We start from the raw sequence: 16,066 nt of genomic DNA on the forward strand, positions 1-16,066 counted from the left end.
CCTCTCCTTTGTGGCCATGCCCATTGTGGCAGCCTAATCCCTCTCGTTCCATGACACATCCCCTCTCCATGATGAGAGGGCGAAATCAAAGATGCGCTCGCAGAATCACAGCAAGAGAGGCTTGGCTTGCTTTTCAGTAACTTGAGAAACCATCACGGCGAACAGTGCAAAGAAAATTCTACACTTGCCCAAGCTGGAGGGAGGACAAGGGAGAAGAGAAACCAGGACTTACTTTCCTAACGCAAAACATTCCAGCTTCACTGTTGTTCCTTTTGCAGTCGGGACCGTTTCCGGGAACTGCACTTCTATTTTTGGCTCATATTCACCCATCACCCCTGTGAATAAACAAAGGAGCTAAGTCTTGGAGATTCTTTTAAAACATACACAAGCGGTTTTCTGTTAACGTAGGATGCTCCTACCCATCACTGTGTGTGCAATTAATTCCTTCCTTCAAAAACGGCTCCTATCTCTTAACAGCCGTGAATCATGGCTTCTCTCCCAGTTACTGCTACAGAAAAAATTGTATCGCAGCACCACACCATCTGCCTAGGAGTAAATTCTCCATGCATACCCCATTGCTTCTTGAAAATACTTTTTTAAAAAAGTAGTCATGGGGCTTCCCTGGTGGCGCAGTGGTTGAGAGTCCGCCTGCCAATGCAGGGGACACGGGTTCGTGCCCCGGTCCGGGAAGCTCCCACATGCCGCGGAGCGGCTGGGCCCGTGAGCCATGGCCGGTGAGCCTGCGCTTCCGGAGCCTGTGCTCCGCAACGGGAGAGGCCACAACAGTGAGAGGCCCACGCACCGCAAAAAAAAAAAAAAAAAGTAGTCATGGAAGAAAAAGAGGAAGGGGTATAAAGTCCTAGTCACCGGGAATATATTATTTTTTTGGAAACGTACTACAGAAAATTTAAAATACATTAAAATAATATGTTCATGCTTTATTGTGTCTATATAAAGACAATTTCTGAGTAATCAATTTATCACCACAAATTACTTTTCTTTCACTTTTGAAGGTCAATCTGAATTAGTCATAAATTGGTATATGCAAGGTAACACAAAATTCTTATATTTTTAATATATTCTGAAACAATGACAAAAGAACAATAGGAAGTAACCATTGAAAACAGCCTTTAAGTTATACCCACCTTGCCAATGGCAGCAATGGCAGGCTTACCTTGAAGGTCATATTCTCCCACTTTCCCATATCCTGGAAAATTACTGTACAATTATAGCCAAGGCAGCACAGCATAACAAATTAAGTCTACGCTTTATAACTAAATGCTTATGAATGATTTCTTATCAATACATTCTTGACACTGTCTACCACTACTCTAATTGTTTTAATACATTTATTTCTATTCAATTTCTAGTCATCTCCTGTGGTCTCTGGTTCAACTGTGCCAATATAAAGTTGAAAATTATCTAGCTTACTAGGATCCTCCGTTTCATCTCTTCTTTAGGCTTCCCACAGTTAGAGGGAAAAGAGACTGAAGGATTCAGATGGAAAGGTTAAAAGTAAGGAACAGAGAGGGACAGGTACAATGACTAAGAGAAACAGTTCCATTCATTTTGCAGAGGTGACCCTCTTTATCTGCAGCTTCACAGTTTGGGAAGCAGCAATGGGATTTCCTCAATGTGTAAAAAAGAAATCAACCCCAAGTGACAGATGATGCATTAGTCTAGCTAGGTTTGCTGTGACATATGTCATCAAAAGCGCAGAGTTGAACATACTTGTTCGTTTTTATCCTTTCATAGACTGACAGGGAGGAATGGATTTGGAAGACACTTTTGAGTTAATTTGGTTCAGTATTCTTCATCTTGGCATTCACGGATGCATACTTTTCTGCAGAAAGAACCCATACCTAGCAACCCATACTAGAAAGGACCTTAACCCCCGCAAAATTAAAACCACAGTTCTAGTCTGTCCCTGCCTTTCACAAGCAAGTCTGTAATCTCAAAGGGGTTAAACTGTTTGTCTTTAACCCCACAACAGACTAGTGTTCAAGGTTGCAACTCTGGTCCCTGAGTCCTCATCTTAATCTTTTACTACGGCCTCTGGCCACTGCAGGAGTAATACTCCAAAACTAAATTCCAATACACGAAATCCATGCTTGACACGTTCAGATACAAAACCATTCCCCCCTTTCTGGTCAGTCTCTGAGTCCTCTTGCACTTACGTTTGGTTTGCCTTCCCTTGAGCATGTGCCCTCCCAGCAGGACCATAAAGAGACAGTGCTTGCTAACGCCCGCATTCGCACACTTCTGCTCAACTTGCTAACAAACAACCCATACAGCTGACTCACCATCCCATAAATATCTGTAGTGTGACTTGGAGCTCAGGAACAAGTTAACACCTTTGAGTGCTGTGTGTGCGGCTGTGTACCCCGAGAGCAGGGTTAATTAGAAAAACAACTGCCTTGAGAGAAAGAGGTCTTTGGTCCTCCCGGGAAATCAAGACAAACTACATTGCGGCGTATCATGAGTGGAAGGGAGATGAAATGATAAGGTTAAAATACGGAGGGTCAAGATTGTCTCAGCCATGATCAGGTTTTCCCCCTACTCCCTCGTCTGTCAACACTACATATAAACCTGGTTTCTGTAATCCAACTATGAAAGGTCCATCAAGGATCAAAAATGTCTCACACATCCTTGTCCTGAGCAACCGAAATAGCACTGCTCAGTGTCCCAGGTCCCCTCAGCTATTATCTCCTCATCCTAAAACCCCACCTATTATGGCCCCGACTCAAAATCCCCTCCTCCAGCCTCCTGTACCCCTTTCCTTAGTACGCCCTACACTCTGTAGCCCACAACAGTCTTTAAATGACCAGAAAGTTATCAAATCTTTTGCTTCAGTTCTCACTGTTTCCCATGACTTACTGTAAAAGCCATGTAATGATTTTGTAAATTGACTGAGTCATGCAACCATCAGCAGAACCCAGTTTTAGAACATTTTCGTCACCCCAAAAAGACCCCTCATGCCTGTTGACAGTTAATCCCAGAACCAATCCCAGCCCCCAGCAACCACTAACCTGCTTTCTACGTCTATAGATTTGCCTTTTCTGGACATTACCTATAAATGAAATCAAACAAGGTGTGGTCTTTTGCATTCGGCTTCTTTCCTTCTTTCTTTTTTTTTTACGGCCCTAGATGCCAGGAATACAACTGGGAATGTAAGGGAGGAAACACCGTCTCTCTACCTTTCTAAAATTCTTTCGGCTTATTTATTAATTAAGACATTAACAGGAGAGAAAACAAATTTAATATTGTACATATGGGAGCCTCACATAGGCACGAGAGGGTCAAAGACAGGCAGGCAGCTAAAGCTTATAGGCCATCCTGAGCTAAGGAGGAGGGGATACGGGCCTTCAAAGGGAGGAAGACAACTCACAGAAATATGGGAAAAGCAAATGTTTGGTAAACAAAGTTTGTTATGCCACGCAGAGACAATAGGATAGAGTTAGGAATTTGAATAAACAGGTCCACTGAGCTCTCCCCAGTCTACCACACTTAGGCCATACTCTTCGTAGTTATCTCTGGTAATAGCTCTCTTTCTGGACCAGTCCCTCTATCTAAATCCTTCTTTTTTTTTTTTTTTTTAATTTATTTTTTATACAGCAGGTTCTAGTTTATTAGTTATCTATTTTTATACATATTAGCATATATATGTCAATACCAATCTCCCAGTTCATCCCACCACCACCACCCCCGCCGCCTTCCCCCCGTGGTGTCCATACGTTTGTTCTCTACATCTGTGTCTCTATTTCTGCCTTGCAAACTGGTTCACCTGTACAATTTTTCTAGATTCCACATATACGTGTTAATATACGATATTTGTTTTTCTCTTTCTGACTTACTTCACTCTGTATGTCTCTAGGTCCATCCACGTCTCTACAAATGACCCGATTTTGTTTCTTTCTATGGCTAAGTAATATTCCATTGTAAATATGTACCGCATCTTCTGTCGATGGGCATTTAGGTTGCTTCCATGACCTGGCTATCGTAAACAGTGCTGCAATGAACACTGGAGAGCATGTGTCTTTTTGAATTATGGTTTTCTCTGGGTATATGCCCAGGAGTGGGATTGCTGGGTCATAGCCATGTTCTTCTTAATTGCCATCTTGTCTTGCCTACCAGTTGGCTCCTCACCGAACAATTTTTTAAAGAACATCTCTTTCAAAGATTTCAAATTTCTGAAATATTTTGTTTATTTGTGACTTCTGCCTCCATCACAATGTATACTTCTCATGTTTAGTTCATGTGTTTAGTTCTGTCTTCCACCCAGATTGTAAACCCCATGATGTCAAGTAATATGTCCGTCTTTTTCATGCTTGCTTTTATCTTTGTTTCTGCACTTAATAGGTGCTCAGTAAAAAAGTGCCATGAAACATTTTACAAATAAACTTCTGGGCGCTCTCGAATAACATTGCTGTTTTCTATCATCTTTACAGCTATTTATACATTTGTCATCTCTTCTGTTGTACTTTTACTTCTTTGAGGAATGGAAGTACTTCTGATTTTTTTCTGTTCCTCACAAATCTTAGCTCAGTACAAGGCATATGGAAAAAACTGTGATACGTAGGCATTTGTGAAAGGGAGGAAAAGATGTAGAAATGTGGCTCTTTATACTGGGACACATGATAGCCATTAATTCAAACATGAAAGTCTTCCCAGGCATGGAAGTTGTTTTTAAGTATTATCATGTCTCTTGTCCAAGTTCACTCACTTCAGACCATGTTTCTCTAAAATGAGCTGTGTAGGCTGTTTATGTGGTCACGTGGAGTGATTTCTGGGTGGACACACAGTGATCTGTATTTATGGCTATAGGAACCAAGTAACAGATTTATCAGTAATGGTGAAGACTGAACGGTATTTATGGCAGTAGTTATAGAACATAAAGATAGGGATCAGAGATGAAAAGGCATGCATTTCACTGCTCTTTAAAGAATTTTTATTGTATGTAAAGCCTGTCCTAGTATTTAAGTCATAAAAAAATGAAGGAAGCCATTTTCTTCAACAACATTATGAACACTTTTTGGAACACCTGTGAAGCGTTCCATTTAACTTGATTACATCTGGCACAGGCTACATTTTTATTTGACTATGTCTTTCATTTCAACTATTTTGGCCTTTTTCTACATTAAATTTAAAAACCTGTTGCCTTTTTTTATTTTTTAAGAAACAAAAGGCCCCTTAAAAGAGGAGCGCATTTTTCAAGTCATTCCTCTGACCACCTGTACACTTTTGAACTTAATTGGTCTATAGCTGCTCTGGTGATTTACATAACAATTAGGCAAAAAGGATGAGGCCACTGATGGAACTGCTTCAGAATCCTTTTTCCATCTTCAAACTATTTAGGAAGTTGGGAAGATATCAAGGCCTAGGTATGTCTACGCAACCAAGGTACAGCTAAAGTAAAAGTGCATACAATATTGTCAGGATCAACCAGGATTTATAATCTCAGCAATATTTCCTTTCTCCTGACTGAAATATATATATATTGCCTATAGAGAAGACTCTTGCTTTCAATTCTAAATAGAGATACCTATATCTATAATTTTAAACATAAGGTGAAAAAAGTCTTAATTCATTAAAATGCATTGTCAATGTTTTCTATTCATTGGAGTGAGAGCACCAGCTGCTACAATAGTGAAAGTTATATCACTTAAAATTTCATACATCAAAGTCTTCAGGAGTCAGGGGCTTAGGTGTATTTACATTCCAATGAATTCAATAAATATTGATTTAACACCAACTATAGCAATGGGGTTACGATGTGCATACCACAGACCTGATCATTATCTTCATGACATTTGTAGTTAACCTCTTCCAGTGCCTTGCATAGTGATGTGGCATATGCACAGAACAATTAATTGTTTATGGAATAACTGAGTTTATTTCCTAAAGAAGACATGCTACAAATTTCTAGGTGTTTTTTCCAAAACCAGTGTTCCTAAACTTTAAATCACCTGGAGGGCTTGAGTTTCAATTAGTAAGTTGAGATGGAGCCTGAGAATGTGCATTTCTCACAAGTTCCCAGGTGATGCTGATGCTTCTGGTCCAGGGAATGTACTTTAAGAACTTCTGTAGCAACCATGAGGTGTTGAGCCAAAGCAAGAAGTTGCACAGAAAAGTAACATGCATCATGGGCTAGTCACTGGGAGATGACTAGCAATGCAGAGTCGCACCAGTCACAACGCCAATCAAGAGCCTGGATCCTGCAGACGACCTTGTGGCAATGATCATCTCTCTTTCAAAGTCTGAAAAATTATTAAGGCTGATGCTATTGTATGTAAGAACTAGAATGTGACAGGATAACTGCCAAATTATAGAATATAAAAGAGAAATCAGCCACACGCCACTCTTGTTTAACCACAATTTGCAGACAGCTGTCTTGGCAGAAGGAGGCCAGTTTGCAGAATTTTGTGCTGTAAGATTTTGCCAACACCTGCCTTAGCTGGAATCTGCGGTTGTAAATTAAGCCACAGAAGGGACTTTTACCAACTTCTACAGAGTGGGATTTTCTACTGAAGAAAAACTGCAAAAATTGTCCTATGAAAAGTTCCCACATAGCCTTTCTTGAGGAATGAATCATACGATATATATTCCATTTATCTAAAAATATTTGGAAATATCTGATTAGTCATACACATTTCTTTGGCTGAGTTCACTATTTTACTCTTTTAAGAAAGGTTTGTTTTGCCCTGTGTTGAAAGAGACATTGTAGGATCTAGGGGACTGTCCATGGAATCTCCACCACTACCCAGCCCATAATCAGTGAATTCCCATTCGAGGCAATAATTGTGCAAATAAGAACTTCCCCAGTGCTGGAAAAGAGGAATAAGACACCTGAGGGGTGTATGTCACTTACACTTGGGGTTTTAATGTAACTTCAGAAGCCTGTGGGAGGTGAAAACAAACCCCATTATTTGACCTCAATCAAACCTACATCTCTTTCCTTCCTTCTCAATAGTTAAAGTACAGAGATAACCTGAACTATTCCAGAAAGGTGTCTCCTATGAACGTAGAGTAACTATTTATCCATGCTTGCCTGGGACAGTCCTGGTTTACAACAAGTCCTGAAGTACTTTGCTAATAGTTTCCAGTTTGGGCAATTAATCATAAATCCACCATCTTTTAGGTGAAAGAAAGCTGACTTTTGTCTTTTTTTGGCGAAGTACTTTTGTATTGATCCTACTAAAAAGTTCTTCATATTGTGAGCTAAACAACTCTCTCTCCCTCTAATTTTTTATGTCTTTCTTATGTATGTATGTATTTATTTTTGGCTGCATCGGTTCTTAGTTGCAGCACGCAGGATCTTTGTTGAGGCATGAGGGATCTTTCGTTGCTGCACGTGGGCTCCTCTCTAGTTGTGGCATGAGGGTTTTCTCTTCTCTAGTTGTGGCACACGGGCTCCAGGGTGCGTGGACTCTGTAGCTATGGTGTGCAGGTTCCAAAGCACATGGGCTCTGTAGTTTGTGGCATGCAGGCTCTCTAATTGAGGCGCATGAGCTCAGTAGATGTGGCATGGGCTTAGTTGCCCCGTGGCATGTAGGATCTTAGTTCCCCGACCAGGGATCAAAACCGCATCACCTGCATTGGAAGGTGGATTCTTCACCACTGGACCACCAGGGAAGTCCCTCTCCCCCTAATTTGTACATGGTGGTCCTAGTTCAAGTCTTTGGAGCCACAAAGAACAAGTCTTGATGAACAGTCTTAAAATATTTAAAGATATTACCCTGTTGTCAGAGATTGGCAAAGTTATTTTTTGCATAGACACAGATAGCAAGGATTTTATTTAGGTTTTGTGAGTCATACAGTCTCTGATTCAACTCTGCCATTGTAGCTGGAAAGCATCAGAGACAATATGCAAACAAATAAGCATGGCTACTTTCCAATAAAATTTGATTTACAAAAACAGTGGTGGGTTATATGTGGCCCATAAACTAAGGGTTGGCTAAATCCTGGCTTAGAAGAAATGGGGAAGATAGCAAAGTATGAGAGAGTCAACAGTATCAACAAACTATAGAACTAACAAGATTTCAGCAAGCTTGCCAAATGCTGAATCACTTACAAGTAAAATAGAGAATGTAATTAAAAATAAGATATCATTTACAATAGCAATAAAAATTACAGAGAATCTAGGAGTTAGCTAAGAATACTCAACATTTTTATGGAAAAAAATGTTAAACTTTGTTTAGAAAAGCAGGCCACAGGCAAGACTGGCCTACAGGAGGGAATTTGCCAGCTCCTGGTTTAAACAAATACTGTATCCACTGCCTGGAATTCTTATCCTTCCTGTTAGATTGGCCAACTCTTTACAGAAGCTTGAGCTGATTCCCAAGACCACGCCAGGCTTCCTTACACACAAACCTTGATTGTTTGCATAATCTCACTGAACCTTCACTGCTCCTTCGTAGCTCTTACCACAACTGAAGCTTAAATAATCCTGCTTTAATTCTCCATCCTCCCCAGTCTGGCTCCACTCCTGCCTCAGGTTGTAATTAGGCTCCTAAGCTAGACTATTACCTATGAGGACATAGAAGACTTTTGTATCCCTAGTGGCAAGTATACAACAAGCACTCAATGAACATTTCTTGCTTAAATGCATGATCAAATGAATGCCCAAGTCATCTGTATTCTAGGCTGGACACCTCTCCTGTCCTCTTTCATTTCAAATCCCTCCATCTGTAAATGTGTTTCCTGGAACTCAATTCAATAATTCCAATAAGGATGAAACTTTAGACCTTTCATTAATTTGGAGTTCTCTAAAACTGCAGGCTCCCAGGGGCTCTGATCACATCTTTTCATTTTACAGTGTACTATACACAACAGGTACCTAATAGATGCTTCCTAACTGAATAGTGAAATGACCATCTAAGACCTTTTGGCTCCCACGGACCTGAAATGAATCTGACTATGCTAGAGGTCTAAAGCTGACTGACAAGTTCCTAAGCTTGTCAAGGTTTCAAAATATCCAGATCATTGAGACACTATTAAATCAGATTAGCAATGGCAGTTTAGCAAAATATCTCACATCCTTTAGTCATTCAGATGTTCTTCTCATAAAACAAGTTTTATGCCCACAGATCCTCAAATGTGAGGTTGTCAGAGAATTAAATGAAAGACATGATCGCTGTGACAAAGCCACACAAAAGATGCAATCAGAAGTGGGAGTAAAATAAAGCAACGTGTTTTGGGACAAACCCTAGATCTTAGGTAATATAAAATTATGTGCAAGTCAAGGGCACATCTCTGCCTGTTGCCAGGCAGAAGTTTCACCCTTGCCAGTCTAAAGGCTAAATCATCAAAAAAAGGTTTTAGATCAAGTTTACAATCAAAAAGAGATCCTCTTAATGCCTAGGTTTTTAATCTGACGGCTAGGTTAATTAAATGGCCTACAATTGAAGCTGATCTATTCAAGAAGACCCATTGTGGTTGTTAATGCTCACTTGAGGATCTAACCCAATTTGGGGCAATATTAGGAAAGTTTACTATGAACAGATGGTAGTATCATAATGAAGAATACATTACACTCCATCGATAATCCAGAATATTCTAGAATATTCTAGCTTTCTCTTTTCTATTTTTTTAGTCTTTGGTCTTAAATTTGGAACATTGAAAGGAATGTAGTCTTCTGAGCCACTTGGAAATCCAATGGCCACAGAGGTGAAGGTTCACAAAATGACCCGAGACAGCCTGAAAGAGTGAATGTACCTAGTTTTGCATTCAACTAGGATTGGTTGTTAGCACTAAGAAGAAATCTGATCCAATGAACAGGATCTGTGTGGTGAGTTGTATTTGACATCATGTGGCCTGTGCAAATGCTGAGACTGGAGTAAAGTAAGGTAGAGAGTTGTGACTGGCAACTCAGAAAACAACTAGAAGGACCCTTAGATATAACTTATTATAAATCACTCATTTTTATAGCTAAGAAAACTGAGGACCAAGGAAATGGCATGATTTGTCTCACATGAGTTAGTGGTAGACCTGGGACTACACCTCAGAATCCTATGACTTTTTATTTCTTCTTGACTGTTAGTGCTACCCTTCTTTTACTGCATCCTAGGTGGCGCCACAGCAAACAAGACAAAGCTGGTTGGCACCGATGATGGACACTCTCAATCCTATGTCCAGCACATCCGTTTCTGTCCCACCTTAGACTGCTCTGAAACTCTAGGCTGCTAGGGTTATCAGGTGGTCTCTTGTCCAGTAGGTTAAAATTTGATTTATGTTGAGAAGATTAAATGCTTCAATGCTGACCTTGTTCAATGTTTTCATGGCTAAATAAAATTAGGCTTGGGGAAATGGGTCAGGATTTAGAAAAATATGGTCAGTTATTTTGTTATATTGAGAATACAAATTTTTGATAATTTCAATTTACAATGAAGTATAATAAACATTCAGAAAAGTATTTTACATTTTAACTTCCAAAGACAATATATATAGTGTATATAAATACATGTATATTTATACACACACATCCTACATATATATGCTTATCAATGTATAAAAATATGGGGATGGAGGAAGGAAAGAGAGACAGAGAGAGGCAGAATGTGAATTCTAAGATAGGATAAATCCTTTGTTTCCTGTCCCCTAGTAGCTCTTCTATTGACAGTTCTAATTAGCAGTAATATTCAAAAATATTTAACAACCAATGTGCAAAGCAAAGAACCATCAGACACACACTGGCTGTAAACTGCTCAACATTTGTCTTGGTTATAATAAGCAAAATAAGGAACTGCCCAACCAATCCCCAGCCAGTCTCAAGGAAAACACAGAAAAAAGGCAAAGGCCATACAGTAATTTTTCATGCTCAGTTACATACCTGTTTATGTAAAGTACATAAACAACCTCACAGACCTGATCTCATTTTCCCAAGACTGTCCTAATTTTTGCTAATTTTTTTTTATCTTTAGCCATTTTAGAGCAGGTCAGGGGTAATAATTAAAGACAGAAAAAGTAGCCATTATGATTATCATCTAAATCTACGATTTCTCTCCTGGTTACGCTCCATGGGCGGTCCATTACCTTTGTTTATGGAAATATAGGTACAATTCTTTGAAATCTGTGGAGGAAGCAAACAATGGAGCAAGCTTATCATCAATAACCAGCAACTGGGTTAATACTGATCCTTGGACTACTTTAGTATCTGTGCTAAAAATAATGATGATACATTTTTCTCAATTAAATCTTTTTCTTTCACGGTACCAATGCAACTGGTGCACTTTCCCACATAATGAGTTTTATTATCATTTCAAAGCAGATTTGAAAATACCCAGATAAGGGACTTCGCTGGTGGTCCAGTGGTTAAGACCCCGCACTTCCACTGCAGTGGGCGTGGGTTTGATCCCTGGTTGGGGAACTAAGACCCCGCATGCCGTGCAGTGTGGGAAAAAAACCTAGATAAATAAATATTAACTCTAATGTAAAATTCTCTCACATTTGTCCAGCTCTCAGTTTTATAGTACTTCCTCGTGATGAACACTACAAATAACATACAGTTTTTAGGAGAATTCCCAAAATAAAATTTGCAAAATCATAAGGTAAATATGTAAATCCAGAGGCCAAAAAATCTTTTCTGAACCTCAGTTAAATAGCATGGTAACTGGAGACTAAGAATTTGATCCCACTGCTGTCCTGACTTACTTCTCTGGTCCTTAGTTCCCTGCTTTCTCGAAGAATAAAGGTGTAAAATTGGGTGATCTCTAAGTGCCTTCTAGATCCAATAAAATGTGAATATCCCTTTCACCAAACATTTTTCTAAAACAAAAAGAAAATCTCTAATCACTGAAGAAAAATGAGAAAACACAGAGAAGCAGAAAGAAAATAAGAACGGAACATTTTACCACTAAAAGTTAACTGCTTTAAAGTTTAACACTGTTAGCATTTTGGAGAGTAGGATTCCAGCTTTCTCTGTCATTTTCCACATACATTTTACAAAACAAGGGTAACAGTATCCATTCACTCTGTAATCTGTTTCTTAAAAATATAATTTGTGGAGCATATCTTAGGTAGGGAAGTTATTGATGTACAAAACAGTACTGCTGTGTTGTCACTGTTCAAAGCAGTTTACCTATAATTTCACACACGGAGTAAGCCTCTGAGGTAGGTACTGCTGTCCTCATTTGACTGATGAGAACACCGTGAGGTGAGGTTAAACTGATGTCCAAGGTCACGTCGCTAATAAGTGGTGGGGCTGGATTCCACCCAGGGACCCTGGCTTACCTCCTCAACACCCTGCCCTACATTTCAGTCATGATCTGAGATGTAGGCAGGGGTGAGCCATGTGAAGAGCTGGGGAAAAGGGAACAAGTATGAAGGTCTCGCAGAACCAGTGTTGGGGGAGAGAGCTAAAGAGGGTCAGTGGGATCAACATGGAGCACATTGCCCTTGGTTCCTGATAGGAACATGGACTGATGGGAGTTGTCTGCTGTTCACTTCTGACTCACTGTAAGGGGCTGGAAACAGTCACAGTCCAGACTGCTTAGTTGAAACTCTGAAGAAATAACCTGAATATTGAGGATACCTAGCTCTTTAAGCTACATCTGCACTTAGCAAGGGAAATGATCAGCCATGCCAATCAGTTCAGTGCAGGCAAAAAGCTCCATTGCCTTGCTTACCCACATTTTGGAGGCAGAAGGAGGCTATGAAATTTTGAGTGAGCTTCAGTTATTGAGATGCTTGTACAAATTCTATGCTCACCTTGCACGTAGCACTCTAATATACAGTCACTAAATACCAGACTGTGCAGAACGATGATTTCATCGATTTTACTCTCACAGTGTACACTTTAACAAGAATGTCATTTTTATTTTGCAATCTCTTCTTGATTTATCTTTCCCCTTTTCTCTTACCTCCAGACAAGAGCTAATTAAACAATCTATTTTGTGCTTAGTAATACAGTCTGAGCAGCCATTTTATGTATTCCAGCCTAAATGGGAAAGACATATTATGAATTTTCACCATGCAGCTCTCATGGAAATTAGAAATGAATGGGCATTAATTGCTGAAGACTGAGATCCTTAGTCTGCTAATTTTGTGATAAAATATTCTAATAGAACACATTTGTCATCTCTATGAAGATATACTAAGCAAGTCGAGATAAATCTAAAAGCCAAGCAGAAGGCAGAGTTGTGGCCAACTTGTGTCACCTAGGAAGACTGTGGATTTCCCGTGTTCCTGAATTTTTGCTCCTTCTCTCTGAAGCAGCAACTCTGGGTGATGTTTCTCCTGGGCTGTGTCTTAGTGCATCAAAGTCAATATGTGACTATATTTTTTCCTTGATATACCAAAATGGACAACACCACTGAACGGACATTTTGGCATAAGCGTATTACGGGCAGAGGCCAGAGGGGCTGTATTTTTAAATAATTCAGTACAGAATGCCCCTGGAACACATATCTCGAAACAGATTTTTTATCCTTAGATCTAGAGAGATGGCAGAATCGATCCTTTGCCTACCTTTCTCGCTAAACTGATGAGATTGTTCAGTTTTATTTAATGTAACTCAGCCTAATGCAACACAGTCATTTAACATTTGCCATGTGGCAAGCACTGTGTTGTACCCTCACACCAAACTGGATGAAAACTCTGGTCTGTGCTTGATCACATGTCAGTGTCAGTGGGGTGGGGGAGGGTAGGCTGACAAGTAAATATGAATATACCAGATGAATATTATGATAGAGAGATGGACCAAGAAGCACAAAACAAACAATTCTTTCTGTTACCAAAGGAGAAGTCATGCTTTTGGCTTCATAAATAATGACCAAAATAATATTCTGAATTTCTCCCTTGTAGACCTGTTCAGTAAAACCATTTCAGTAAATGGCATTCCCATCCACCCAGCTGCTGTGCCAGAAACCTATGTGTCATCCTCGATTTTCTCTTTCACCACCTCCCACATGCAATGCATTAGCAAGTCCTGGCAGCAAACTGCAAACTATATCCTGAATCCATCCCCTTCTCTCCTCTCCACCGCCACCCGGTAGTTCAAGCTGCCACCGTTTACTGAGTGAATTACGGCAACCGTCTTTAACTGGACTTCCAGTTTTGACCCTCACTTTGTTAAAAGTCCATTTTTCACACAGTAGCTAAGCAGTCTTTTAAAAAAACGTACATAACTCTCTTACATAAAACCCTCGAATGGCTTTTCGTTTCATTTGAAACAAAACACAGTCTCCAACCTCAACTCAAACCACCCTCTTCCCTGGTCACTATGCTCCATAAGGCTCACATTCTCTTTGCTCTCTGAACATGCCAAGTGATTTATTTTTAGGCCTCAGGGCCTTTGCATGTGATGTTAACTCAGCCTGGAAAGCTCCTCCCTCTGATCTTCACAGGACAGACTTCTTATCATTCAGGTGTCAGTTCATGTCATCCCTTCAGAAAGGTTTTGCATGACAACCCTGTCTAAAGTAGACATTCTGCCCCACAGAACCTCTGTTTCATCATACTCATTTATTTATTACTATCTAAAATACTGCATTTTGGGTTTTGTTTATGTTTGGTTGTTTGTACCTGTATCCTCTGAACAATGTAAATGCCATGAGAAGGGGTCTTATGATTTTTGTTCACTGGTGCCCAGAGTAGTGACTGCCACATAGCAAGTGCTAAATGAACATATGTTAAATGCATGAATAAGTAAATGAATGATTGAAATCTACATTATCTGTTCAAAAATTCAAGCTTGGTCTATGCTGTAAGGATGCTCAGACTTTCTCTGCAGAGGTGGTTGAAGAAGGCACCCGATACAGCATAGTTGAGGGGGAGGGGTCACACAGACATGACCTGGAGAAAGTAATACATTTGAAGACATTGGAAGGACCAGTATTAGTCAAGAGACCAAGAGAAGGAAGAGCATTTCAAGAAGAGGGAACAGAATACATATAAATACTCATCGTGAATGTACAAGGACTCATGGTGGGGAAAAGGCATGGTGCTATTAGAATTTGGCATACAAATCGGCAAGATTGTCTTCAAAACGCACATGATGAATTACCATATACTGTTATGTCATCCATCTAAGTAAGTAAAGTGAAATTCATATATTTTCTTGAAATATTCTTACCAAAGTGTGGGAAATTAAAACTTCTATCTCAAATAAGACTTGACATTCTTGCATTTCACTGGGTTGGAACTATGTCTTCAGTATCATAAATCCAGAAGTTATTTGGATAATTTAGAAGTTCTCTTTGGACACTGAATACTAAATTACATAGAATTGATTAATGAGCTAATTGTTTAACCTTCTACTTCATTTTGCCTGTGTACACAATTTAAGTGGAAAGAAACAAGAAATAGATTCCTTTGTTATTTATAGTCACCTAAATCCACATTCCATTCCTGTTGAGATTAGCAATTAGATTTCTAATTAGATTTCCAAAATGGATTCATGGGTTTATTTCTTACATAAGTGTAGGAAAGATAGATACCGAATGTAGAAAGCATTAAACTTTTCTTAAATTTAATTGACACAGTCAAGCTTTGCATGCCAATAACATAACAACCTCCTGAACTCAACCTATGATCACAAAAAGCAGAATTACGAAAATCCCTTTGAAAACTCACCATCATTTCTCAACATTAGCGGTGTGGGTGGCCCCAGGACCTTTTGGTTTGTTACTGTATTTGTAACCACACAGGTATAATTTCCAACATCTGATTTTTCTACTTTGGCAATATACAGATTCCCAGTCTCTTGAGAAACGAAGCGGCGATTATCCTGATAGGAAGGGTATTCATTGAAAATCCAGGCATAGCTCAGCTCTGAAAGCAAAAGGAATCATCATTACAAATATGTCTTTTGTAAGAACTCTACTGTACTCATGAAAGAACTGGTCAAGTTAAAAATTCATATTCCTCCCCAATGGTCCTTTTTCAGCGGGCTAAATATCAATAGGAAGTAATTACAGTCCCTTAAAGCACTTATAGTCTTCCTACCATCAGTCAGTGAGATTTTATTCCTATATGACTAGAAGGTACACTGATGGCCGATTAAGAGAAGTCCAATCTCTTTAAATCAAGGGAGTAAGTAAGCATTTATAGTTTGCTAACCATGTGCCAA

The 16,066-nt window shown here is 39.5% G+C and overlaps 1 protein-coding gene across 6 annotated transcripts in view; it reads right to left on the reverse strand.

The window, feature by feature from the left end:
- Positions 1–16,066, reverse strand: part of CNTN4 (contactin 4) — a 962,626-nt gene that overhangs the window by 175,044 nt on the left and 771,516 nt on the right. For all 6 annotated transcript variants that reach the window (XM_082847221.1, XM_082847220.1, XM_082847222.1 and 3 more), the window contains 2 exons: positions 15,571–15,768; positions 233–335 (listed from right to left, as the gene is read on the reverse strand). In XM_082847221.1, coding sequence (XP_082703347.1) covers positions 233–335; positions 15,571–15,768 — 301 coding nt within the window. The remainder of the gene's footprint in view (positions 1–232; positions 336–15,570; positions 15,769–16,066) is intronic.

Source organism: Leucopleurus acutus (genome assembly GCF_964270905.1).
Source record: "Leucopleurus acutus genome assembly, chromosome: 10".
NCBI lineage: Eukaryota > Metazoa > Chordata > Mammalia > Artiodactyla > Delphinidae > Leucopleurus > Leucopleurus acutus.